The 25990-nt window shown below is 38.2% G+C and overlaps 1 protein-coding gene and 1 long non-coding RNA gene across 3 annotated transcripts in view; one reads left to right on the forward strand and one right to left on the reverse strand.

The window, feature by feature from the left end:
- The window catches only part of LOC126755388 (7SK snRNA methylphosphate capping enzyme bin3), a 147978-nt gene that overhangs the window by 116122 nt on the left and 5866 nt on the right, over positions 1 to 25990 (forward strand). For both annotated transcript variants that reach the window (XM_050467927.1, XM_050467928.1), the window contains 3 exons: positions 19849 to 21105; positions 23186 to 24145; positions 24534 to 25902. In XM_050467927.1, the coding sequence (XP_050323884.1) occupies positions 23364 to 24145; positions 24534 to 25902 (2151 nt within the window). In that variant the 5' untranslated portion in view covers positions 19849 to 21105; positions 23186 to 23363. The remainder of the gene's footprint in view (positions 1 to 19848; positions 21106 to 23185; positions 24146 to 24533; positions 25903 to 25990) is intronic.
- LOC126755401 (uncharacterized) overlaps positions 1 to 25990 on the reverse strand; it is a 143413-nt gene that overhangs the window by 51999 nt on the left and 65424 nt on the right. The gene's annotated exons all lie outside the window — the stretch shown is intronic.

Raw genomic sequence — 25990 nt, forward strand, 5'->3', positions numbered from 1 at the left:
CCGAACTCTAGCAGCCAGACAAATATGTAGATGAAGCGTAGAAAGGATAAGGCACAGGCCACAAACACTGTAAGCCACAAAAAAGCGTTGATAACGAGCGCACAAAACAACTTGAGAATTTAAATAAAAATGCGCTAAAAATGAATTGCCAAAAAACAAGTTGTGAAACAACAACGACAAAAACAGTGCTAATAAATATGTAGTGAGAAATGCTGTAAAAAATGCCGAAAGGAGCTTGTTAAGCACACACAATTGCACGTCCATGCATGTTTGTATGTCTGTGTGTGTGGCAAACGCAATGAAATCCTTTTATGCCACCACAAAATCCGTTTCTGTTGCCGGCGCGCAGACTTAAAAGTGTAATTTTTTTCAAATGCCCGAAGAAAGGCGGGCTGCTGTGGCGTAGTTTGCAAAACAACTGCAAAAAATGTAAATAGTAAACACAAAAATAACAAAAACTACCGGCAAAGCATATATCAAAAAGTTGGAGTGAAATCATATGCACCAGTACAGAGTTGCATGGAGACTTACTTAAGCGGGCGGCTTAAAAGCAAATATGACAGTGAATGCTGCATGCATATGTGACAAGGCTGGTTCATGAGTGCGTGTGTTTGTAGTAGTATTAGTGGCGCTTTAAAAAGATATCTCCGGAAGGGTATGCCGCTGTGCCAGCTGTTGGTAGAGCCTTAAGCGCTGGAAAATTGCAGCAAATAAAGCTGTTGCTGCTATGCTTAATGTGCCACCACCTACTGGATGGGGGAAGATGCCAGCAGGAAATTGAAGCGATTTGTGGAGGTTTTAAACAAAACCCGAAAAAATCTTAACTTCGGTTCCACCGAAGCTATGCCCTGTACAAAAAAACATTCACAAAAAATCTTCGGAGACTGCATCACTGTCTTAGGGAATAATCCATGCCAAATTTCGTCAAGATATCTCGTCAAATTAAAAAGTTTTTCTTTCAAACAATTGCTTCCGATCGCTCAGTTTGTACTGCAACTTTATGCTATAGTGATTCGATTTGTACTATTTCTTCGGAGATTGCACTACTGTCTTATCGAACAATCTTTGGAAAATTTCTTGAAAGTATTTCCTCAAATGAACAAGCTTTCCATACAAGCGCTTTATTACGATCGTTCAGTTTGTATGACAGCTATATGCTGTAATGGTCCGATATCGACGGTTTTGGCAAATGAGCAGCTTCTTGTTGAGAAAAGGCCGTGTGCAAAATTTCAGATCGATATCTCAAAAACTGAGTGACTCGTTCGTATATATGTATACAGACGGGTGGACATGACTAAATTGACTTAGCTCGTCACATTGAGCATTTATCATATAGTATAGTAGCGGTGGCTCGCACGAAAATAACGGTGCCTTGAGTTATTGCGCGATTTGTAGATATGTACCTACACTCGCCGTCAATAGGTTAGACGCGACCGTACTTGAGTTAGTATTTAGCTAACAAAGTGGACCGAATTGTGAATCTAAACCATCCTCGAATCTCCTTGAACACACGCAAAAAAATTCATCAAAATCGGTCCAGTCGTTTAAGAGGAGTTTAGTGACATACACATGCACACATGAAATATATATGTATATAAGATATATACTTCTACTGATTAGAACAAAATGTGAGTTAATTTCGTCGTGAAATTACGCACCGTTATCTTAAGTTCGCCAGCATGACGTCAGAATAATTTCTGATCTTATCGTATTTATCAAAAACCTTCGTAAATTCTAAACTGCAACCAGTGGCTATCGGTTTAAACCGCTAAATAGTCTTCGCAAGGCGAAATTAAACAGCAGAATATACATATTTCTCATGAAGCCATTATCTGTCAAAAGCTCTCCTTTTCCCGCAGGGTCTCTTGCGTCGCTTACCATCTACTTTATCTCCGAGTATATGCAAGTGTTTGTGCGCCTGCTTCTTGCCACTTTGCATATTAAACGCCACTAGACAATGTCTCTGCATTTCCAAACACCTCGCTGCTCCTCTCTCTACTCCCCTCTCCACTCATGCAATATGTAGCCGCCAGCGTTAGCATACATCCGCTTTCCCACTTTTTTCCATCACTCATGTGCCACATATGCGTATATGTAGTAGCTACGCCTCTGTGCCACGAGTATGCACATTAATTCAACATGGATGCAACAGCATTTAAAGCGTGTGCTAAACTCAGCTGCTGGCGCGTCTCTGCGGCTCTACGTGTTGCTGTTGCTGCGTGTGGCACACACAAGTGTTTTTTATTTCCCGTGCTTAAAGTGTGAGTGTGTGTGTGAGTTCGCAAAGTAAGAGTGTGAAGAAATTATAGGCAGCGGCATTAAAATATAAAAGTGTTGTTGATATTTTTTATCATGTCATTATATTTTTTTGCTGCAGCGCCTGTTGTTTGCTTCCTTATTACTGTCTCATTTTCTGCGGTTGTTCTGCGCTGCGCCTATTGTTTATTGGGCTCCTTTGTATGCACTGCAGTTGCTGTTGTTGTTGTTGGTTTGTTTTTCCAACTGCACGGATTTAAGCTGTGGGCTTTGCATACGAAAATCATTTTGCACACATCAGCATAAACTTAGTGAGCTTGCGAAAACCGCGCCATATGTTCGCAAGGTAATATCCTGTACAAAGGACATGCATATACGTACATACATTAGGGTGTGTAAAAAAAAAATATTTTTTTTTTGTGCTTAATGCCCTGAAAATTTGCTTCTTAGACACTTCTACGAAAATCTCTGCCAGTTTAAGCTCTTAATAGACGAGAAGATCCTCCGCCTTACAGTTTTCTAACTTCTTCTCATTACTCGATAGCAAAATTTATATGTATCTCGCTTTCAACTACTTGAGAATGTAGGAAATTTAATGCTCTTCAAAAATGTCGTTTACGAGTTTTTCGTAAACCTACCGGTTTAAAAGATATTGGTTAGTCTAAAAAGTCTTTTCGTATTTTGTCCATAGGTGTTGTTTCAATCGTATATCTCCAGTGCTACCAATCACATTGTGTCATATCGTACAGTGTTGGAAAGGTGAGATTTTAAGCTTTATTTAACAAAAAGAAAATTAAATTCGGGGAAGTTGAAAAAAGTTCAAAGCTTATACTTGAAAAGCCGCTCTTAAGGTGACTATCAACTAATTTTTCAAAATAAGAAAAAAATTTTTTTTGGCCCACCCTAATATATGCAAATACATATGTATTTGAGTAAAAATTTTGTAGTGTTTTAGTATATAGAATATTCTAGTTTTTTATTTCCAATTTTAGTCTGCAGTCTAGTTACTGATAAATTTAGTTGGCACCACTCCTGTCGACTTTAAACCGCTGCTGCCTATCTTTACTCTTACAAACGTAATGTGAGCGCACAATACCGTTAACCACCTGCTGGCAAGCTTTTTTTTATATTTATTTCCAAGTGCTTGTACATATGTCTGTGTATTAGAAACTGTTTGAAATATCAAAGCAGCTTGTAGTTTCAGTATTTTCCGCTTTGTGTTCAGAGAGGCAAGTTTTTGCCCAACCCAAAGACAATATTCTTCTCACATTTTGCGCACAAAGGCATCAAAGTTTTGCTGATATTTAGAATAGCATTCTTTTTTAACTAAAAATATCTAAAACTTAAAGTTTGTGGGCCTATTTTGTATTTATTTTGATTCGAGAGTTAGAAGAGAGGGTCAGTTCATCCGTGAGCTTTCAGCTGAGTTTAAGAAAATTTTGTACCATCCAACTTTACTGCTGTCGAAATTTGATTAAGATTAAGTGCTCATATACTAATTTCTAGCAAAGCCTATTAGTTTGTATTTTACATTCGGAAACATATACCGTTACGAGGTTTCAGATATAATTTATGCAGATAAACGGCTGGAGCTTTTCTTTTCATGTCAACGTATTTTCTTAGTAAGAGCTTTAATCCTGCTGAATTGATTGGATTTGGTCACTTCGACTTTCGGTCCCGTTACATGGATTATAATGCCAGAAACTTAGAAAATGTGTTTCTCTAACCTTATCCACTTCTCATTTGTGTAACTATCTTCCAAGAATGAGAATAAAAGTTCACAACTTTGAAATTGGGGGTCTTTTTTATGTGACGGGTACCATAGCCATCCCACAACCCTGGGGAAAGATGATTCGCCTTCTCACTTTAACTCGCCTTCAAACTGATGCTTTTTGGCTACCCAGAAGATACTTGATCTAAGACCGGAAGTCGTGACCTGGTTGAGCGAAGTGAATAGCGCTCGGAGAACTTTCCTCACTTGCGTGAACATCTACATATGACCCCATCGTACATGATTTAAATGCTATGGATCTTACAAGTGTATAATCTTAGCTTTATGTTACCAGGCCCCTGTAGATGTACTGCTAGGAAGTCAGAGGTGGGAGGTGAGCATTCAGTCTGACGGCAGAGCGGCGCTGGTGTCAAGCTCACTAACTGACCGCTCAAAGCTAGTCTTTCTGGATCTTCACTAGATGAAACATCTTGCTACGTCAACATCTGACTCGTTTGGGTGCCGGCAACTGCAAAGCCGGTGACCTAACCAGAAGGGACACCCTTGTTTGGCTCACATCGAAATAAGACCGTGGTGGATCTCCTTTTGCGTCTGGCGTTCTAACACTAGACCAATGACCTCGCTGGTTGACAACCCGCTCCTGTGCGACTGCAAGATCATTTTGAACTGAAGTAAAACGCAGGAGATCTTCTGAATTACCTGCCCTTACCAAAGTTCATCCTGCCGCAATAGTGTAGGTTCTTACTGGACATTGTCCAATGGCGTTCATGCGGTAAGGTTCAAAATCTTATCGCACGCTAGTTGTCAAAGTTGAGTGGAAGAGTGTCAGGTACAAACAGCCACGCACTTTTTGACCATCTATACAGCCTTTGCAAGATAGACGATGAAATATTTCGGCAGTTCTATCTTCGGGGAACCAGTCCACATAGTTGAATTAGACATTAGCCGTCTCCATTACCGTCCAATGATCAATTATGTAGGAGTTTTTTTAGGGAACACAACGGGCCGGCGTTCTAAGCTGTCTAAGTATGATCCCTGTGATAGGCATAAAGCGCTTTGTCGATTTGTGAGGGTCTTATGATCTATTATATAGCAGTTTTTTAAGGGTAACACAGCGGAATGGCGTTTTAAGCTTTCGAAGTGAGATGCCTGTCAAGATCGACATCTCAACCTAACCTAACTTTTTCCTTGAAATAAGGTTGACGATTTTCCTGCAGGGTTGTCCTAAAACGTGTACATTTGTAGATACTTACATACAAGTATATATTGAGGGTGTGAGTTTATTTTGTGCGCCCGAAGTGCAAATTATGAATTCATTAGCGCCAGCAAACAGCTACGAACAGTAACGGCAATAAAAACCCAGATGGACGCAATAAAACCAGGTGACAGGGCCGCCATGCCAGGCAGCAACTAACCATGTGTGCGTATGTAAATACATAAGTATGTACGTCTTACTTTGCATGGCGTGCAAGCGCAGAAAGTAAACAGTAGTTCGGCAGGCTTGCAGGCTTTTTGCGCTCACAGCGCCCTTTGTTGGCTCGGCTGCGGGGGCGGGTGCGTGTGTGTGGGTGTGTGTGATGGCATAGTGGAATAGCTACACACGCTCAGTGCTTTTATAGCGAGGTGCGAATGGGGGAGCCGACTGCCCGGCACACTGGCGACTATTTATTTAAGCGCGTGTGAGTGTGTGCTTGTGTGGGTGTTCGTACGAGGCTCGGTAGTTGTGTAACATTAAATAGTCGGTTATTTATTTTTTCAACACCGAAGCGACAGTTTTACACTATGCTTTAAGCAGTGGCGAAATATGACTTGTTAAATTGCAACAAAAACAAGAACAAAAGCTGCATTGGAAGTATGGGAAACTAGAACAGATTTTTTGCGCAATAAAGAGCGCGTATTGTTTTATGCATTGTGTTTTTGTGTGGAACTTATTGTTTTTGTTGTTGTTTTTTGTAATTTAATTTTTTTTTTTTTTTTATATGTGCTTGTAAGTAGCAGCTTTAACTGCCAGCATTGCCACTTCACTGGCTAATTGTGTTGCTTTGTTCGCCGTTTTTTGTTTTTGTAAATATTTTTTCACGGCTTCGCCTGCTTCGTTGCGCTTGAATATACATACATAGTACCTATACATATATTTATATATTTATTTTTACAATTCTGTATATAAATTGCTGCATTATATTTTTAGTTCGTGCGCCAGCGTGTAAACTGACCCTCTACACCCAGCCACAGCCGCCTCTTTTGGGTTGCTAACCGCTAGCAGTAACCGGCTGCTCCTAAATGATTGTGTAATTAGCGGAAAATCGCTTGCACAATTTTTGCAAAATGTTATTTTAATGATATTTAAATAGTCTGCGCGTTTTTCTGTTCTTTTTTGTCTTTATTTTTTTGAAGTATCTAATGGCCGCGCGCAATTGTCGGTTATCTGTGTGTAGTTATGTTGTACCCACCTATGTTTGTAGGTATGTATGCCATACGCACGCATTAATAAATTAATCTAGCACACTATTGTTATTGTTCATTTTTGTGATAATTGGATTATCGTTGATTCAATAGAAAACAGGAAAAAACGTATTTATTAATACTGACATATTTTCCACATAATAACCACAAAGTAGTCGCTTTCTAAACGATAATTGTCTGACCCTATAAACTTTTGTTGTCGGCAAGCAGTTAGGCCGTTTAAGTGCGCTGCATTTCGGAGATTGAAACTTAGCTTTCGATAATAATATATACTAATTTTCGTTAAGGTATTGAATTTGTAGGACTTGAATTTTGTAGGTTAGTTTGTATGGCAGCTACCTGCTATATTGGTGCGATCTATAAAAATTTGCTCGGAAATTGTAGCGCTGCTTCAGATAATAAACTGTGCCAAATTTCGTGAAGATGTCTTGCCTAATAAAAGCGTTTTCCATACAAGGACTTGATTTCGATTGGTAAGTTTGTACGGCAACTAAATGCTATAGTGGTCCGATCTGAAAAATTTCTTGAGAAATTATAGCGCTGTTTTGGGTAATAAACTGTGCCAAATTTCGTGAAGATATCTCTTCAAATAGAAAAGTTTTCCGTACAAAAGCTTCTTTTCGATCGGTCAGTTCGTATGGCAGCTATATGCTATAGTGGTCCGATCTGAAAAATTTCTTCGGAGATTACATTGTTGCCTTAGAAAATAAACTGTGCCAAATTTCGTGAAGATATCTCTTCAAATAGAAAAGTTTTCCGTACAAAAACTTGATTTCGATCGGTCAGTTCGTATGACTGCTATATACTATAGTGGTCCGATCTGAAAAATTTGTTCAGATATTGTAACCCTGTTTGAGATAATAAACTGTGCCAAATTTCGTGAAGATATCTATTCAAATAAAAAAGTTTTCCATACAAAGACTTGATTTCGATTGGTTAGTTTGTATGACAGCTATATCCTATATTGGTCCGATACTGGCGGTTCCGACAAATAAGCAGCTTCTTGTGGAGAAAAAGCCTTGTGCAATATTTGAAATCGATATTTTAAGAACTCAGGCGTATATGCAGACAGACAGATGGACATGGTTTAATGGTTAGTGTGAAAAATTAAATAAACTTTTAAAATTTTCTAAATTCATCCAAATATTTTTTCTACCAAAACACACAATTTTTCTTCATAACAAAATGTTAACAAAAATAACTAACATTTTGCAAACTTCCATATTCATTTAATTTGCATTCAAATATCAAGGCTAATTCTATAGCGACAGCTTAATTTGTGTTTCCATTTTCATACACCAGTGCATGTGTGCGTTTGTATGTACAACAAAAAAATGATATGCACATAATTGGATTTACAGTTTCCATTTCATTCAGCTCAACGATTTGAAATATTTGTTGGCCTTGTTTTTTCAGCATGAAAATTTATTTTCCTTCATTATTGCACAGTTCCACTTGAATGCAAGCAACAACAACAACACAGCCTAACACCGTGCGTTGCATCTTTTGTTTGCGCAAATATCTCTCAAGTTATTTTATTTACTCACATATTTCATTTAATTTACCTTGTCTGTCGTATTTACTTAACAACAATTGCTTGCCTCACTCATAAGGCAATAAAAGATTTATTAACAGCTCTAGGCTATTTGACTAGGCAGAAATGAAAATACAAATACATATGTAGAATATCAGGTGAGATGTGTATGGATTTGTATTGGTGTGTGAACATGCGACGACGTTTGAACATATATGTATATATGTATATATTTATTGATCTGTAGTGTTCTACTTATAAAGCTAGAATACCCTTCACAAATAAAAACATTTCCTTACAAAAGCTTGATTTTGCAGCGTTAGCTATATGCTATAGTGTTCTGATCGGAACTACTTTTTTGGAGATTGAAGCTGAGCTTCCGATAACTATATATACCACTTTTCGTGAAGATATCTCATCATATAAAAAAGCTCTCCATACAAGAACCTAATTGGGATCGTTCAATTTGTATGACAGCTATAGTCTATTGCAGCCCGATCTGAATAATTTTTTGTGAGATTATACCGTTGCCTTGGATAATAATAAATGCTAAATTTCTTGAAGATATCTCGTCAAATAAGAAAGTTTTCCATATAAGGTCCTAATTTGGATTGTTGAGTTTGTATGGTAGCTATATGTTATAGTTGTCCGATTTAAATATTTTTTTGTGAAATTATACCGTTTTCCTCGACAATAATTTATGCCAAATTTCTTGAACATATCTCGTCAAATAAAAAAGCTTTCAATATAAAGACTTGTTTTGGATATTTCGGTTTCTATGGCAGCTATAAGCTATAGTGGTCCGATTGGAATAATTTGTTCGGAAATTGCAGTCTTGCTCTCCACAATATTCTATAGCAAATTTTTTGAAGATATCTCCTCAAATAAAAAAGTTTTCCATATAAGGTCTTAATTTTGATCTTTAAGTTTGTTTGGCAGCTATATGTTATATTACTCCGATCTGAACAATTTCTTCAGAGATTGCAACGCTGCCTTGGGCAATAATATATGCAAAATTTCGTGAAGATATCTCGTCAAATAAAAGTGCTGCCCATACAAGAACCTTATTTGGATCCTTCAGTTTGTATGGCAGCTATATGTTATAGTTGTCCGATTCGTTCCAGTTCTGACAAATTCGCAGCTTCTTGAGAAGAAAAGGACGTGTGCAAAATAAAAGATCTTTGATCGTGTATATATATGCATAAAAGAGGGTTCTATATATTATAGGGTCTCCTACGTTTTCTTCTGGGTGTTACAAACTTCTTGCCAAACTAATTATATCTAGTGCAGGGTATAAAAAGAAAGCAATGAAAGCTTCAAATAGTCCATATATGGATTATGTATGTATGAATATAAATATACATACATATGTGCATGTCTTCATGTGCCTGTGTTTGCTTCGCCTTGACAATGTTTAATTAATTTCATAATAAATATTTGAAGTGCCAGGCTATTTGTACATGTGGCTTGCAACAGCAACAAAATAACACAGTGTTGCATGCATTGTGTGCTTTTCTCTTCCTTACTTGTTTGTTGTTTTTGTATTTTATTAATGCCTTTTAACTTACAACCGAGACGAAATTGGCTTTTGTGGTCACGTCAGTGTCGAATGCACCCATACACATGCACACATGCACATATTTATAGGTGGTTGCGCATAAACTGCTTGCCACATGCGTATGTAAGCGATAAAATTTTATATTTGAAGGCACTTTTTGTATGTGTGGATGTGTGTGTGTGTATTGTAACGCATTTTCCGCACACAAACCATTTACTGAAATTGTCTTGCGTCTTTACACCCACAAAAAGTGCTTCTTAGCAACCACTCGAGGCTCACATACTTACATATATGTACAGACGTACACATGCATACATACATATATACCCTGCGTGCTTTTCATTTAAGCAACTATTACAGTTTATTTCATATACCTCCACTCAATTTAGCTGTGCTGTGGCATATGCTACACGCACACATTGAAACTATTTGCCACACACATACATACATACAATTGCTTGTGTGCCGCTCATGTTTTTATGCATTACCACTTGATTTTCTACATTCTATGCATTTGTGCGGTCCGGCAAGCTCTTCCTGCGCAGCTCACTGCTGCCACCTTGCGTCTTCCGCCTTGCTGCCACTTGCCGCTCTCCCACACTCGCACTTCATCACCGTGAAACGTTAATTGGATTTTCTCATCAATTTGCCAGGCTCAAAGGCAGCACGAAGGCGACAGCAACTGCCTGTATGTGTGTGTGTGTGCGCTTATGCCTGACCACTTAATTGCGTTTATTTCGTACTCACATCAGAGCGCTGTGCTGCGATGCGCTGAGCGGTGCGGCGCGCAGCGTCCTTGACGCGCGCCAAAAGTGGTTTTTGATGTTTCTCCAGTTTGCTGGCATTAACTGAATTTTCGATTTCGATTATTTTTCTTGCAGTTTTTTCTTCTTTTTGCTGCCGCTGCGCTGCTTGTGTTGTCTTGGCTGAGTGCTCTCTACGGCGCATAAGCTTAATAAGCGGCTTAAAAAATATAAAGAAAGCATGAAATCAAATATAATTTCCGCTCTCACTGCAGCACACACATACACAATTTATTTTCGCTTATTAAGCTTTTCTTAATTAATTTCATTAATGTTGTTTTAATTTATAATTCACAACCACAAACCTAAGTCTTTCGATCTCGCAAAGCACGCTTCAAGTGGCTGAGAAGGCCAATTATGGTGGGTTTGCTTTGGATATTTGAAAGAGAGGACTTTGTAGTAGAGGAAAGCTGTTGCAGTTGAGTTTAGAAACCACACTAAAGATGACTTTGAGAGCTTTAGAGCAAAAGAAGCGCCGGTAGAAAACGCTTTTTAACAAAATATTGTAAGAAAAGCCTCAGTGAATGCTTAACTTTGGAAGATATAAAAAGAGAGTATGCACTTCGGTGTAGTGAGAAGACTACTATCAGTGGATTCACAGGCGACCTATTGCTTTGAGAGCCTTTTGGTAATTAGCTTCAGTTATTAAAGTAATTATTATTATGACGAAATTAATTGTTATTATGACGAATGCATTGAATACTGTAGACAAGAGATCTATTTAGACACAAAGACATCACAATCTACGATGCGATATGTAGACCGAAATATCAACAAGCTACAGAAATGAACTCAGGTCTAGTTAAAGAACCGAAATCGAGCACAAGATAACTAAAACTGCTAATTCCTTAGAACATAACCTGTTCTGTGGAGAAGATAGATCTATTCGAAGGAGTAAAAAAATTATTTATGATTTGAGTAGGAATTCCAAGACTTAAGATATCATTGTATACCACTGAGAGCCTAACTTCATAACCTTATTTCCTCAGAACATAATTTTTACTCAGGGAAAGATGATTCGAAGGAATGAAGTGTTTTAAGCAGGAACTTTAAGACTTAAGATACCATTGAGTTGTGCCTGTGAGCTAAATTTCAAAACCTTAAAAGCCGGGTAGAACAGGTCTTCGTCGGTATATAAGAATATGTTATCAATGAAACATAAAAGCTATAAACTAAAAGTGAATATGTTAAGAAGTTACTTTGACAAAGGTTCGAAGCGACCTTCAAGCGCTCAACACGTATCTTAAATTCGTAGTTTCCCTGACACATTGGGTAATATCATAAAATCGTGTTTATTTTTTTCTCAGAGCATTTGATCCAGAGGACTATTTATATGCTAAGATATCGCTATATGTGGCAACCTAACGAACTAAATATAGTTTTAAACCGTTATTAATGGCAACAAAAGTCGTCGAATGTTTGCCATGAAGTTCATAAAACACGGAGGAAAACGTCAGAGATCACATATAACATATCTATACCCGAATATATAACATTAGTGATAAGCGTGACGCGCTGAGTCGTTTGAGAGTTGTCCATCTGCCTATCTGTATTCGCGATATATTTGCTCAGTTTTTGAGATTTCAAACTGAAATTTTGCAGACGTCCGTTTCTTGCCAAGAATCTGCTCATTTGTCGTAACGAACGAAATCGGACCGCTATAGCATATAGCTGTCATACAAAGTGAACGATCGGAATCAAATGATTGCATGAACAACATTTTTAATTTACGAGATATCTTCAGGAAATTCGGCAGGGGTTATTGTCTAAGACAATAATGCAATCTGTGAAGAAATTGTTCACATTGGACCACTCAAACATATAGCTGTCATACAAACTGAACGATCAAAAAGAAGTCTTCGTATGAAAAACTTTTTCATTTGACGAGGTATCAACACGAAATTCGGCACAAATGCTTCTTCAAGGTAAAATTACAATTAACGAAGATATTATTCAGTTCGCACCACTATAGCATATAGCTGCCATACAAACTGATCAATCAAAATCAAAATAAGGATCTTTTTGTACTCTTTTATGTTATAAGTAGTGCACCTGTGAAGTGTATTATAGCTTCCCTGCAGTCAAAATTAATTTTTTTCTTCTTTTTCGTATTTTGTTCGTATTTCCTTCTGAGCCCAAAACTGATTGCCGTCATTTGACACACACAACACAGCCATTTTGTACAGAAAAGTACTTTAAAAAGGATGAAAATCTATAGCTGCAAATAAAATACCGTTACACTATGCATAGAAATGTGTGAGAGCACACTCATATACAACACACATACAGCACTCACACACATACAACATTTTTTTCTCTGTGTGCCTGTGAAATATGGTTGCCTGCTGCATTCATTCAACGCGTTCATTTGCTTGGTCAACAACAATAACAACAATACGCAGTTTTACAAATATACCGTACACAAAGCCAGTAAGTAAATAGTCTGCAGTTGTGGAATATATTTATTTTACTTCAGCTTAGTTGTCGCACTCAGTCGGTGAATAAATAACAGACAAAAAAAAAATAAAGAAAAATAAAATAATAAAATAAAATAAAAGAACCAAAAGGAAAATAATAAAAATGATATGAGTGTTATTTTTTTTTTTTTAATTCTTGCGGGAAAAACTATTCGCTCGTACAAAAATTGCGCAACGGTAAATTAATGACTTTCTTTTCCGCTGAGGCACCGCAACATACCTGTGGCTGACTGCCTGACAGTCGCTCGCTCCACTCTGTCTTCCGTCCAGCATACTCGTCGTACAATTTCCGCTGCGCGCCGCTCCCACTGCCGTTCGCCCTGCCACTGTCATTGTGTGTGAATGCAATAAATATGCAAATTTTTCGCTTTCCGTTACATTTGCAACGCCACCAGACTATGGTATGTGCTCTAGGTGGTCCGTGCGGTGGCACGCGCTACAGCAGTTTTGACAATTTGGCAACAAAGCAGCTTTTTGTGTGAATTTGTGCAAGCAACTATGTGAAGTGGTATTATGGAAATTTTAATTTGATAACTAAAATAGTGTTGCATATCTTTAAAGTACACATGCGGTTGCATACATGATGCAGGAAGCTTTGTTGTTGCTGGTATAGTTATTAAGTTGAGGTTGACAGTTGTTTTGATTTATTAGAAAACAAAGTAGTATATGCTACATGTCTGGCATTTGAAACAATGTAAAAAATTATTGCAAAAAGGAAATGATTATATGTAAAAGCTTCTGACAATGAAAGCTCTATAATTTATAGCAAACAACGAAAATTATTTACTTTAAGATAAGCTTCCTTGAAACTCATAATATATGTAATTATAATGTAAAGCATTTTAATTTCTTAAATAAGCTGTATGGAATTGCACATAATTCGAGAGAAAGCTTTCGAGCACGAAAGTCGTATTCAGAAAAGCTTTTAAAAGAAAAAAAATGGCAATGTAAACAGAATGAAAGGTCCATAAGACGGCATGAAAGCTCCAGAAGCAAAGGTCTAAGTTTAGTGCTTATTTGGGTAAAAAAGTGAAAGCTTCAGTATGTAGCTTCAGCAAAGAAAAGTATACATAAACACTTTAACGTTTTTTAAACTCACTAAAACTGGTTAGCAAAGCTCAGATCTTGTCGCTGAGAACACTAAATTTTTGAAAAGCTCATTTAAGTATGTGAAAGCGTTTTGTAACTTCTTTGTCAATATATAAAAGCTTCTGGCAATTAAATGAAAAGCTCTGTAACTGCAAAAAATACTTTATATCGGTTTAAAATCTATTTTATTTCTTTTAAACCAAGAGAGCTTTTATGCATGCATATGTATATGATATTCACTAACCTATCCCGTAGTTTCGCAAAAGCTTCAGGGTAACAAAATTATTGTATAGCAGATATAAATAGAAAAGTAAAAATTCGAACAATGTCGTGTAAATGAAATGAAGGCGTTGTGCCTAAATGAATGAAACAAAGCTTTAGAGTAGTTTATATTCTTAGAATTGTTGTTGGAATACAAGTGAAAGCTCTACAAGTAGCTCTAATCCTAAAGCTCTTTAGCGCTTGTTTAAACTCACAAGTGGCTAACACTGAGTTCAGATTATGGTACTTAAAAGCTTTAATATTTGCAAAGTCGTATGACTAGCGAAAGCTTTTTAACTTATTTGACAATTATATTACTTTAAATTAGCGTCGGTCAGGGTGTTTATATGCATGTAAAAGCTTCTGGCAATCAAAGTGAAAGCTCGGTACTTATGTATAAAAAATGCAAAAAGTACTTTATATTGGTTAAAAAATTATCATTTATTTCTTACACATACACAGAGTTTTAATGGCTAAATGAATTAAAGCTTTGGAGTCAAAGCTCTAGTTGTAGTTTTTATATTCATAGAAATGTTTGAAATATTAAAACAAAAAAAAAAAAAAATGGAATGAAAAAACTATGGTTAACTGAAATGTGAAAGCTTTGGCAATAAAGCTTTATCAGTAAAAGTAAAAGCTCTTGGATGTAGCTCTAGTCGAAATATTTTCTAAATTCACAAAAACTGGTTAATATTGAGCACTGGTCATATGCTTAAATGAAATGTGAAAGCTTTGGTAATAAAGCTTTACCTGTAAAACTAAAAGCTTTAGAATGTTGTTTTAGCTGAAAGAAACGCTTAAAACTTTTTTACATTCACAAAAATTGTTTATTACTTAGCTCAGATCATATTGCTTAGAAGCTTTATAATTTCCAAAGCTCTTATAAGTATGCGAAAGCTTTTTTCTAACTCATCTTTCAATGATATTGTTTTAAATTAAGATTTCATCATAGCTTTTTACATCGCGAAGTTCATAAAAGCACAATAAAGTCAATAATAACTGTAAATATGAGTTTTCATAGCAATAAAAAAGTCAAAAATAACTGTATAAAAAAGTTGTAAGTTTAAATGCAGCATTTTTATTATGCTGCAAGTCGCTATCTTAAACATTTAAACTTTAAATCCTCGCGCCGGAAAATCGCCGCCAGACCCACAGGCTGGTCCAAACCAAACACTCAAGCGAAAAAACAAACACAAACACGATTTTTTTGCGAAAGAATGAGTTAGCCCTGAGCGAAGCTACCGCGTTGCGTGCAACCGAAATGTGTAAAAGGAGCAAAATATTGCACATATGTACTTACATACAAGTATATGTTTGTGCATGTGTTTATACACACGCTGCCTTTCAGTTTTTTAATAATATATGCTCTTGACTGTACTTGCTTGTATGTGTACGTGTGTTTGTTGTATCTCAGTATCGCAGCGCAGGTGTTTTTAATGCTCAATTGCGTCCATTAAAATATTTTCCTGAACCAATTCTTAAACGAAAGCAGTAAAAAGTGTTATGCTCACAGTCCGGAATATATTTTTATTTACACACATACACTGACACATATTTATTTCGTATATACATATGTATGCTTTATTTTGCCATTATTATTTATAAGACACACGACAAACGAAGTGCTGAAATAAAATGTCATCTTTTGTGGAGTTGCTTTTGCTGTTGCTGTTGTTGTTGTTGTAACATTGTCAAAGACAGCTGAAGTGGCAGCGAAAGCACAACCACATGACATATGAGCACGTAAATGAACCTGTCACAAAGGTTGCCACTGCACACATGTAAAATGCATGGCATACATACAAGTAACTGTGCTTCATAAGTAGATACATACTTACATGCGCACAACATGGTGGTCGTGCCTTGTCTTATGTTGCCTGCAGACTGTTGCTGCCACTTCTAGCTTTCATTGCTTCTTACAGCTTCCTTATAACCTATTTACATTGAAGTTATGCGCAGCAGTGTCCTTAAGCAGTTATTTATTTACACACATACACAGACAAAAGCACAAACACACACATGCGGAGCTACATTTAATATATGTATAAAGCTGCCTGTGAGTTCTTGTTGTTTATATTTGTTATCGGCTTTGCCACTTCAGTTGCCATTGTGTTTTACGAGTATATACATACATATGTGTGTGGGTGTGTGCGTGTAAATATGTGATTATACTCTCTTTTATAGTCGCTTGCATGCCTCGCATACCGGCCAAACAGTTAAGCTTGCTACCAACAATGATAACAATAAACAGCATGACAATAAAGCACAACAAAAACTCGGGCGCAAAGCTGGCAATAACAATGACAAACAGCAGTGATAAGCGCCAGCACCAACACCAACACACACACACAAACATAATCAACGCCTTAAGCACGAACGCCTTGCTTGCCTCGCATGAAAAAAGGAGCGCATGTATGTCAGCGCGCTTGTGTGTGTGTGCCTCAAATACCGTTTGCCCGTTGGTCGTATAGAGTCGTTCAACCTGTCAGCTCGCCGTAACGAGCCTATAAAGTTGTCATTTCGGCATTCCTGCGTTTACTCAATTTTCGCCTTTTGACCCACGCGGCGCTTACATCACCCTGCCCCCGTGCCGCTAACTGTTATTTTATGCATAACCCGTTACGTTATCTCTATCCTTGGGGCATTTTCATCGCTTACCTCGCATACCTCGCATATTTGTATGAAGATGCGTCAAATTATTGGCTTATTGAAATGCAAAGTATGATTGGGTTAAAGATTATCGTTTTTCAATGCCATTTAGCTATCACTTTCTCGCTACCTTTCGTATCGACTGTCGGTTCTCAGAATCATTTTACTGTTGATTGGCTTTAATAATCCATTCAAATGCAGATACTTCGGTTTTTTAGCTTATATTTTGCTAAGCAAATAAAAGCTCTCTCAAGGCTCTGCTTTCTCTGAATTTCCAATTGTAATGCAAATTCAACATAATACTCCTTTTATACGTAGGGGTTAAATATTGTAAAGTCATAGTTCATGACAAAAATTTGAATATTATTGATTCTCCTGGCTTTTTGAAGACGCTGCAAGCTTTCTTTTCAAAGCTGAAAGTCATAGTTCATGACAAAAATTTGAATATTATTGACTCTCCTGGTTTTTTGATGATCCTGCATGCTTTCTTTCCAAAACTAAAGTGCCTAGAATCCTTAGAACTTTATTGTATATAAAGAAAGAACTTCTAAAATCGTATATTCAGATTTTAAATGAAAGCTTTCGAAAATATGGCAGTCTCTAAGGCATATTCATAAATTTCGAAGATAATACAGAAAATCATACTGTTAAAAAAAAACTTCTAACAAGGTTCATTCAAAGTATTATCAAAAAGTTTATTAAATCTAATGCTAAAATAGGTAGCTAATTTAAAATTTGGTCATGTGGCTTAAAACATAAAATTTTTAAGATGCAAGTGAGCTAAATAACTGAAGAAAAGAAAGAAGTTTACAAGCAACTAACATTTCATTGAACTTTACGAAAGTTTTGTAAAAGTTTAGCGGATTTGTTTAATAAAAGCTCTAAAGCAGGCTGAAAGTTACAAAACTGAATGAAAGCTCTGCAACTGTACGAAAATGTAGTAAAAGCTTTGGAGCTAATTAGAAGCTCTAAAGCAGAGTGAAAGCTATAAAGTTCAACGAACTATCATAAAAAATTAGTAAAAGCTTAGAACCTAAGTAAAAGCTCTACAAGCGAATGAAAGCTCAGCAACTTAACGAAAGATTACTAAAAGTTTATGGGCTTAGTAGCAGTTGTAAAGCAGAGTGAAAGCTGCAAAGTTCATCGAACTAAAATAAAAAATAAGTAAAAAAGCGTAGAAGATAAGTGAAAGCTCTACAACAGTATGAAAGCTCTGCAACTTTGCGAAAGTTTACTTCTAAAGCAGAGTGAAGGCTCCACAGTTCATCGAACTATCATAAAAATTTAGTAAAAGCTTAGAAGCTGAGTGATAGCTCAACAACCGAATATAAGCTCTTCAACTTTAAGAATGTTTAGTAACAATTTAGTACTTTGTAAAAGTTCTAAAGCAGAGTCAAAGCTCCCAAGGTAGAGAAAACTCTGAAGTTTAAAAAAGCTCTAAAGCTGCCATATTATCAAAAGATTTTCGATTGACATTATTACTAATATTGAACAAGGAAGTGTACTCTAAATCCACATTGCTGTTTAAAAAAGCTATAAAGCTTCCATAATATCTAAAGATTCTCGATTGACATTATTATTGTTATTAAGCAAGGAAGTGTACTCAAAATCGACATTACTTCACCTTAGTAGCAATAATTATTTATAGCAAACGATTTATGTACATAAAAAGCATGTAGCATCCCCTAGTAGCTTTTCAATAAATTGAAAGGTCATCAAACATGCAATCTAAAATTCCAACATTATTAAATGTTCGAAATGAATTTCCACACAGCGACAGCAAAGCTGAAAACGACTAAGTGAAGAATATGCTGCGAACAAAACACTCGTGTCGACAGTTTTTCATGGCGTTTTCTCATAAGACACACTCTAAATTCTGTGTGCCACTTGCTGCCATCATCAATATCGCCAACAATTATCGTAAAAACGGAAGCGTCAGATTAAGCAAAGAAATATTGAATAGCAGCAGTTGACAACGCTGGAGGGGGGTGAAGGAGCAGAGCGCAGGAAAACTAAGGGGAGATATTACTGCTCAATTGAAATTGTAGTCGTGTGCGCGTTCGTGGCACGGCACAAAATGAGCGGAGCAGAGCGGAAAAACATTCAATTGATACCCGAACAATTTATAACCACAAAATCAGCCAAATTCCGGTTGAAAGCAGCTGATGCGACGAATTCACGAGGAAACAAGAAATGAGTCGGGGGGTTTGAGAGTTTGCGTGGGGTTAGTGGAGAGGAAATTATACCGAAAGGCACGCAGGCAGGGATAAGTGTGAGTGTGAGCTCATGAGCTCTGCTGGTTTTGGGTGACTGGGCTGTCGTAGGTGTCTGCTGGTGGCTGCGGATGAGCCGCATGCTTGGATTGTTTTCGCGCCGTACGTGATAGACAGGAGTTGAGGAAATTAGATTTTTGTTGTTGGCTTTGTAGTAGGGTGCTCCACGGCGCCTATAGAATCTACACTTTATGGCAGCAAGCTTTTAGCGTTTATCAGCTATAGATAGCGCTGTTATTAGTTGAGAGTTGGTTGTATGGGTTTGTATGTAGGTGTGTCTATATGCTGGTGTTGCCCACATTCCCCACATTTTCCTGCTGCTTTTGATTATGATTTTGCCAGCTAAATTCTGTTTTCCATTATATAAATATATAGCTGCTTTTTGTTGCTGTCATATTGCCTTACCTTTGTCAAGTTGAAGCGCTCGAGTTGACTCAGCAGAAACAGTTGTGAGCCCCAAAGGACTTAAACTGGCGCACAGACAGTTAAGTGCTAGCCTGGCAATATACGTAGACGCTGCTGGCGTATATTTACATACAGACAAATGTACGTCCGTGCATATGTATGCACTCATTTATACCGACTCGTGTAGAGTTTATTAATATTTTAGCATTTAAGTCCATTGTATTAGTTGTAGGCCGCCGCCATCCTCTCACCTCAAGCACTTTTTATACTTGTTATTGTTGTTGTTAGACAAATAAAGTCGAGTGTATTAAACACGTTTTGCCCTTATGGGCATTTTTTACATTTCAGTGCACGCCAACAACAACAGCAAGCCAGCAAAGCAGCCAGGCGACGGCAGTGACAAGAGACAGCCTGAGTAAAGCGATCCGAGCGCACCAGGCGCTGTGGCAACAACAACATTGACATGAGTTGCAAGTGCTTTAAAGATTTCATACAACAACTGATGGCAGACTGCCCGTACGCCCACATAGTACATACAAAATAGAGGGCGGAGTAGAAGCAGCACACGTACTCAGACAGCTCCGCAGCTCCCTTAAAGCTGAGCCGAGGTGCAGTAAACACAAAAGCATTGCGGGTGGCTGTTGACGGCGGCCGGGTCGGAGTTGCGCAGACGGCATTCAACGCAGTCACAATTATACGCGCACAGTGGACGACGGAAGCGGAAGCTGATTTCGAGCGGAAGAAACGAAGTCAACTAACGGAAGTGAACACAAAGAAACAGAACAAATAAACAGTAAATGATAAAAAGTAAAAAAGACAAAGAGAAAAAAAAACGAAATTTTAAGCTGATTTCGGCATTAAAGCGCGTATAAGTCGGCGCGCCCAAAAGTAGGCAACAGACGCGCAAATACACGCCGTGCAGAGCGTAAGCGTGTTAAAAAGTGAATGCCATTGTCGCGGAAAATTTAATTAAAGCGCGAATAAAACAAAAGTGCAGTGAAAGAAGTGGCAAAGCCAGAGCTAGAAAGCAGAGCTGAGTCAGAAGAATCGCAACGAGCGCGAGAGTGACTTTAAAGTGTGTTAAGTAGCCTGGCCGGCATCGAGTCGAGTCTACGAAGTGCATTGAAGCGTAGTGAATGCGCCGCGTTTTATTACTTAAGCGCGCGCTAAGCAAACGTTAATAAAAAACCGTTATACGAGTGCGTCTAGAAACAGGCAAAGTTCAAAACAAAAAAAAAAAAAAAACAACAAAAACGCAAAAAACTTCAGTCGTTGAAGTCATTGCAGGCGAGTAGTACAACAACAACCGCCGCGTAAACGACATTCCATCGGTCAATGTAATTGAATTAAAACGTCAATGACAAGTGCCAAGCTCCGCTACAAGAAAGTGAAGAAGAAAAAGTGAAACAAAGCAAGCAAAACCAAAAAATAAAAAAACGCGCCACATTTACAGTTGAGCGCCGGACAGAGTGTGTTGAATAATCGCTTCAAACTTGATACGTCAACAATGTGACTTTTACAAGAGTCTCGTCCAATAAACTTTAAAGCTTAAGCAAACAATAAAGCTTGCAAAGTTGTTTGTTGAAAATTTGTTATATAATTTAGGTAAGCGGATTTTGTTTATGGAAAGCGCCGTGAAGTGTGCTTAATAGTGTGTCGAAGTGCGGCTGCTGACGTATTACTTAGTATGCTTTTAGGCGTGCTATGCTTAAGGCGCAAAAAATTAAGCATTTAAAGCTTGGAAGCAAATATATTTTTAGAAAATTCTGCTTATTGTGTCAAAGTTGTTTTAAAAAATTTGCTCATAGCCGGTTTTTAGGCGCATTATAGACAAAAACTGCGCTTTGAGGGAGTATTCTGGTCTGGACGCCTACATTTTAGACATTTTTCAAACTAAATAATAAAGAAAAAAAGTAATTGTACAGAATATTAAATAAAAACATATTAAAAAAATTCGTATAGTCTGCTTTTAGGCGCATTCAGCAGGTCTAAATTTTAGGTACTTTTAAAACTAAATAATAAAAATAAAAATAAAGAATATATAACTAATAAAAAAATTAATTAAAAATGTTCATATAGTCTGCGTTTAGGCGCATTGAGCAGGTTTTCTGGTGTAGACGCCTAAACCTAAACACTTACTATGATTTTTTATGATTTTTTTGATATTTAAAGAATAAAAAATAATAATAAATATTAAAAACAATAAAATAAAAAAATTTAAAAGATTAGGAAAAATATTTAAAATTAAAATTAAAAAATAAAATTAAAAAAAATTAAATTTTTAAAAAATTTAAAATTAAAATTAAATGAAATTAAAAAAAATTAATAAAAATTAAAAAAAAATTTTTTAATTAAAAAAAAATTAATTAAAATTTAGAAAAATAGTATAAATTTAAAACAAATTAAAAAAGGTTATTAAAATTAAAAAAAATTTAATGTCGTCGAACTGTGTACCATGAATCCAACCCTTGCAGTAAACTAAACAAACCAATTTTAAAAAGTTCTGCATTAGTAAAGCCGTCCCTGTCGGATAGACCTATGCCAGAGCAAAGAAAAAAACAAAATGGCATCGACCTGAAAAAAATGACATCATTTTGACTTTTTCGAAGTTTTTAAAGTAACTAAAATTTAAATTTGGAAAATCCGAGGCTCAGGCAGACAGATGCATAACAAAGACTTTTTTTCAAAATCAAATTTCAAAGGAATTGGTTGAGTACAACTTCGGATATCATGTGAACCATCTCAAAAAAAAAGTAGTTTCAAGAAAAAGAAGCATTTGAATTTTCTTAGTCCGATAAACCGGTGCAAATGCCACGGTACTAAAACGACCACATCTTCGAAAATAATTCGAAATTTGAAAACTTCTTCAAAGCAGATATTTTTGCATATCTAGAAATATCGAATTATAGAAACTAATAATTTTTTTTTTTTTTTTTTTTTTTAATTTTATCTTAATGGTCACTTTTCGCTATTGTCATGAATGCAAATTTTGAAATTGAACATCAATGTATTTTTCATGATTGAAGTAATCATCTTTTCCAAACGTCTTAAGATATGAAAAATTGCAAATATTATTTGATTTTTGAAAACGCCTTTAGATATGCAACGAATTGTGTGAAAAATTGTAAAAAATATGTTATCTATGAAAACCCCTTAAGATATGCAATGAATTGTGCATAAAAAAAAAAAAATTAAATTATTTTGAACAAGAAAAATGCCTTGAGGTATGCATGGAATTGTGTGGAAAATTACAAAAAAATTCCTTTCCTAAACGCCCTAAGATATGCAAAGAATTGTGCATAAAAAGTTAGAGAAACATTTTCGCTTTATTTTTAACAAGAAAGGGTCAACCAGCAAGCAATTAAGCATAGAAAATTCGATGCTTAATTGCTAACGCAGTGTTTTTTGCTTAAAATTTACCCTTTAGAATGCCTAAAACTATGCAATCAAGCCGCTGCTCACTAAGATTTTAATTTTAGACCAAGGCGCACTGCCAAATGGCATTTAAGGCACGAAACAGCCACTTGATTGCCGGGCATTTCTACGAAGTAAATTAATTAAGCGCCTAAAAGCACACTAAATACGTACTAGACTAACGGCAGCGACACTAGCACACACACATAACGTTGCAAACAGTAAAAAGTCGCGCGCTCTAAACTCACAAACTTAAATTGTTTAATTACAGCACAGAGAACTTCGGCAATTTACCCACACTACAACAACAGCAATAACAACAAGGCAAGGCAAAGTGAATTTGCGAATCAAATCTACGAACATAAGTATGCAGTGAAAAGCAAGCGCAGGCGAAGTAGAAAAGCGATTAAAAACAGTCTTTGAAAGTCAATTGTATCGGAAGTGGAACTATGGAAACGCGCAGCAAGGACGCTTGTCAAACGGCAGCTGCCGATTCCACAACAGCAATTAGTGTGAACAGTGAGAATTGTGTGGATTCGACCACATCACAGCGGCAACAGCCAAGCGGCGCCAACAGTGCGCCACAACAACAACAGCAGGTGAGCAGCAGCACCAGCAACGCGCCGAAGACGCGCTCACCAACACCGCCAAGCGCTGGCAACAACAATAATGCCGCAAATAATAAGGCAAAACCAGCACAGCAACAGCAGCAATATCATCAATTTCGCGCGCCACAACAGTTTGTGCGCCATCGACGCGCCACCGCGCCGGCCACGCTGCTCAACAAGAAGGGCAAAACATGGAACAAGCGGCAACAGCGTGGTGCCAAACTACAGCAACAACAACTGCAACAGCATATGCTGCAAGGTGGTAATGTCGTCGGTGTTGTTGGTGGTGCTGGCGCTGGCGTTGATGCCGTTGTAACGGCCGCATCTGCGGCGGCAAGCGCGCAAAGTAAGGCCGACCTCGAGAATATACAGAATTTTAAGAATCAGCTTGGCGGTCATCACTACTATCCGCATGCTGGCGGCGCTGTCGGCGGCGGCGGTGGTGGGGGACATCGTGGCGTGGGTGGCGCGAATGCGGCAGGTGGCGGTGGCAGTGTTGGCGCCGCAACTGGTGGGCCTGGTGTATCGGGCAATGGCTTGCCACCGTCCGCCATCGCTAACCTAGAAAAACTGGGTTACGGCCATGGTCACATGAAAATGTACAAAAAGCTGCTGGCACACAGGTGAGTCGAATGGGGTTGCCACTTGCATGGGTTGCCAGTGGTGGGGAAGGGGTTAGTAATTAAGTTGTAGGAATTTATTGTTGTTTTTTGATATTTTATGGTTTCGTTTGTAAACAAGTTATGTAGAAAGACAGCTACAACAACAATATGCGCTATTATTTTGGTTTACAGTTGGATTTTCCTATCTTTATGGCCACTTTCATTTCCTTTAAAATATAATTTTTTTTTTAATTTTCTTCTTCATTTCGTATATTGTTGTTGTATTTGTTACCTCGCATGCGTATTATACACGCTTTTTGTATAATTGTATTAGAAAATACTTAACCTAAAAAATATTGAACTCCTTTTTCCACTTGTATTAATCGCTTCTCTCTCTCTCCATCCACAGGGGCACCGGCAGCCATCATCATCACGTGCTTTGCGCTGGCGCGGCACACAACACCATCGGCGGCAATGCGAACACGAATTGTTGCCTCGTCAACGGCTGCAATGGCGGCCACCCAAACGGCAAGGACACTGCCAATGGCAGCACAAATAGCTCACAATCCGGCAGTGCTGCCAGCTCACTGCACTTCTGTTGCACACGATCGAAATTCTTCTTGCCGGACAAGCGTGTACGCAAAGAGACCATCATACCGCCTACCAAATTCTTACTCGGCGGCAATATTTCCGATCCGCTCAACTTGAATTCGCTGCAAAATGAAAATTCGAATGCTTCGTCGAACAATAATACGCCGGCGACCACGCCACGTCAGTCACCCATCACCACACCACCCAAAGTGGAGGTCATCATACCGCCGAATATACGTGATCCATTGCATTTGCTCGATCCCGTCGATTCCATGGAGTACGAGAAGCAACTAACATCACCGATGAAGCGCGGCGGCACACGTGGCGGACACGCACACCACCACAGCGCCAAGCATCGTCATCGCAAGAATCGTAAGAGCAAGCGCCGTCGTCACGACTCGTACCAATCGTCCGTGGGCAGCGCCTCGCTTGGCGACAGCGACACAACCGCGCTGACCAACAGCACAATGCCCACTGAAGCGGCCAGCGCCAGCTTAACTTCGCTTTCATTATCCACAACGCTTTCGGTCGCTTCGCTGTTAGAGAGCAGCAGCGCCAACATGAGCGTGCCATTGGGCGAGAGCGTCAACAATAATGTGAGCAAAGCGGCCAAAAGCGCGCCAATGGTGGTGAGCACATGCGAGAATGCGCCAGCTGGCTATCAACAGCAACTGCTGGAAGAGCGCGTTGAGTGCGAAATTTTGGAGACCGCCGTTGAGGGCAAATCATGCGTCATTGCTGAGGCACGTTTTGAGCGGCGCAAGAGCAAAAGCACATCGCCAGTGAAACAACAGTATGCCAACATCGTGAACTCAACATTCTCTGGAACACCAAACGTTGCCGGCGAGACATTGCAAAGCGCTGGCGGAGAGCCGCAAGCAGCAAGTGGCACACTTGCTACAGCAACAAAGGCGGTTGGTGGTGTGGAGGCAGTGTCAGGCGCTGCTGGCGTTGGTGTTGGCGGCGATATTGTTATCGGCGGCGCTGGTGTGGGCGCTTTGTTGTTGCCGCGTGAGCGCGCCAATCGAGATTTGCGCTTGGAATTGAATTCAACAACATTGTCGACGGCGAGCGGCAGCACGTGCGGCAACGCTATGGCCGGGCACGGTGCGCTCGCTGGCATGGTGGGCATCGGTGGCGGAAGGAAGCGCAAGATAAGCGAGAGCAATAATTCGCAGAAGAACAAGGTAGGCGAGAGCGTCACATATAAGTATCTACCCACACATTCTCACATTTAGTGGATAACGAAATAAAAGTAAACAAAGTGGCTGCTGT

This window comes from Bactrocera neohumeralis, chromosome 4 (genome assembly GCF_024586455.1).
Source record: "Bactrocera neohumeralis isolate Rockhampton chromosome 4, APGP_CSIRO_Bneo_wtdbg2-racon-allhic-juicebox.fasta_v2, whole genome shotgun sequence".
In the NCBI taxonomy this organism is placed as follows: domain Eukaryota; kingdom Metazoa; phylum Arthropoda; class Insecta; order Diptera; family Tephritidae; genus Bactrocera; species Bactrocera neohumeralis.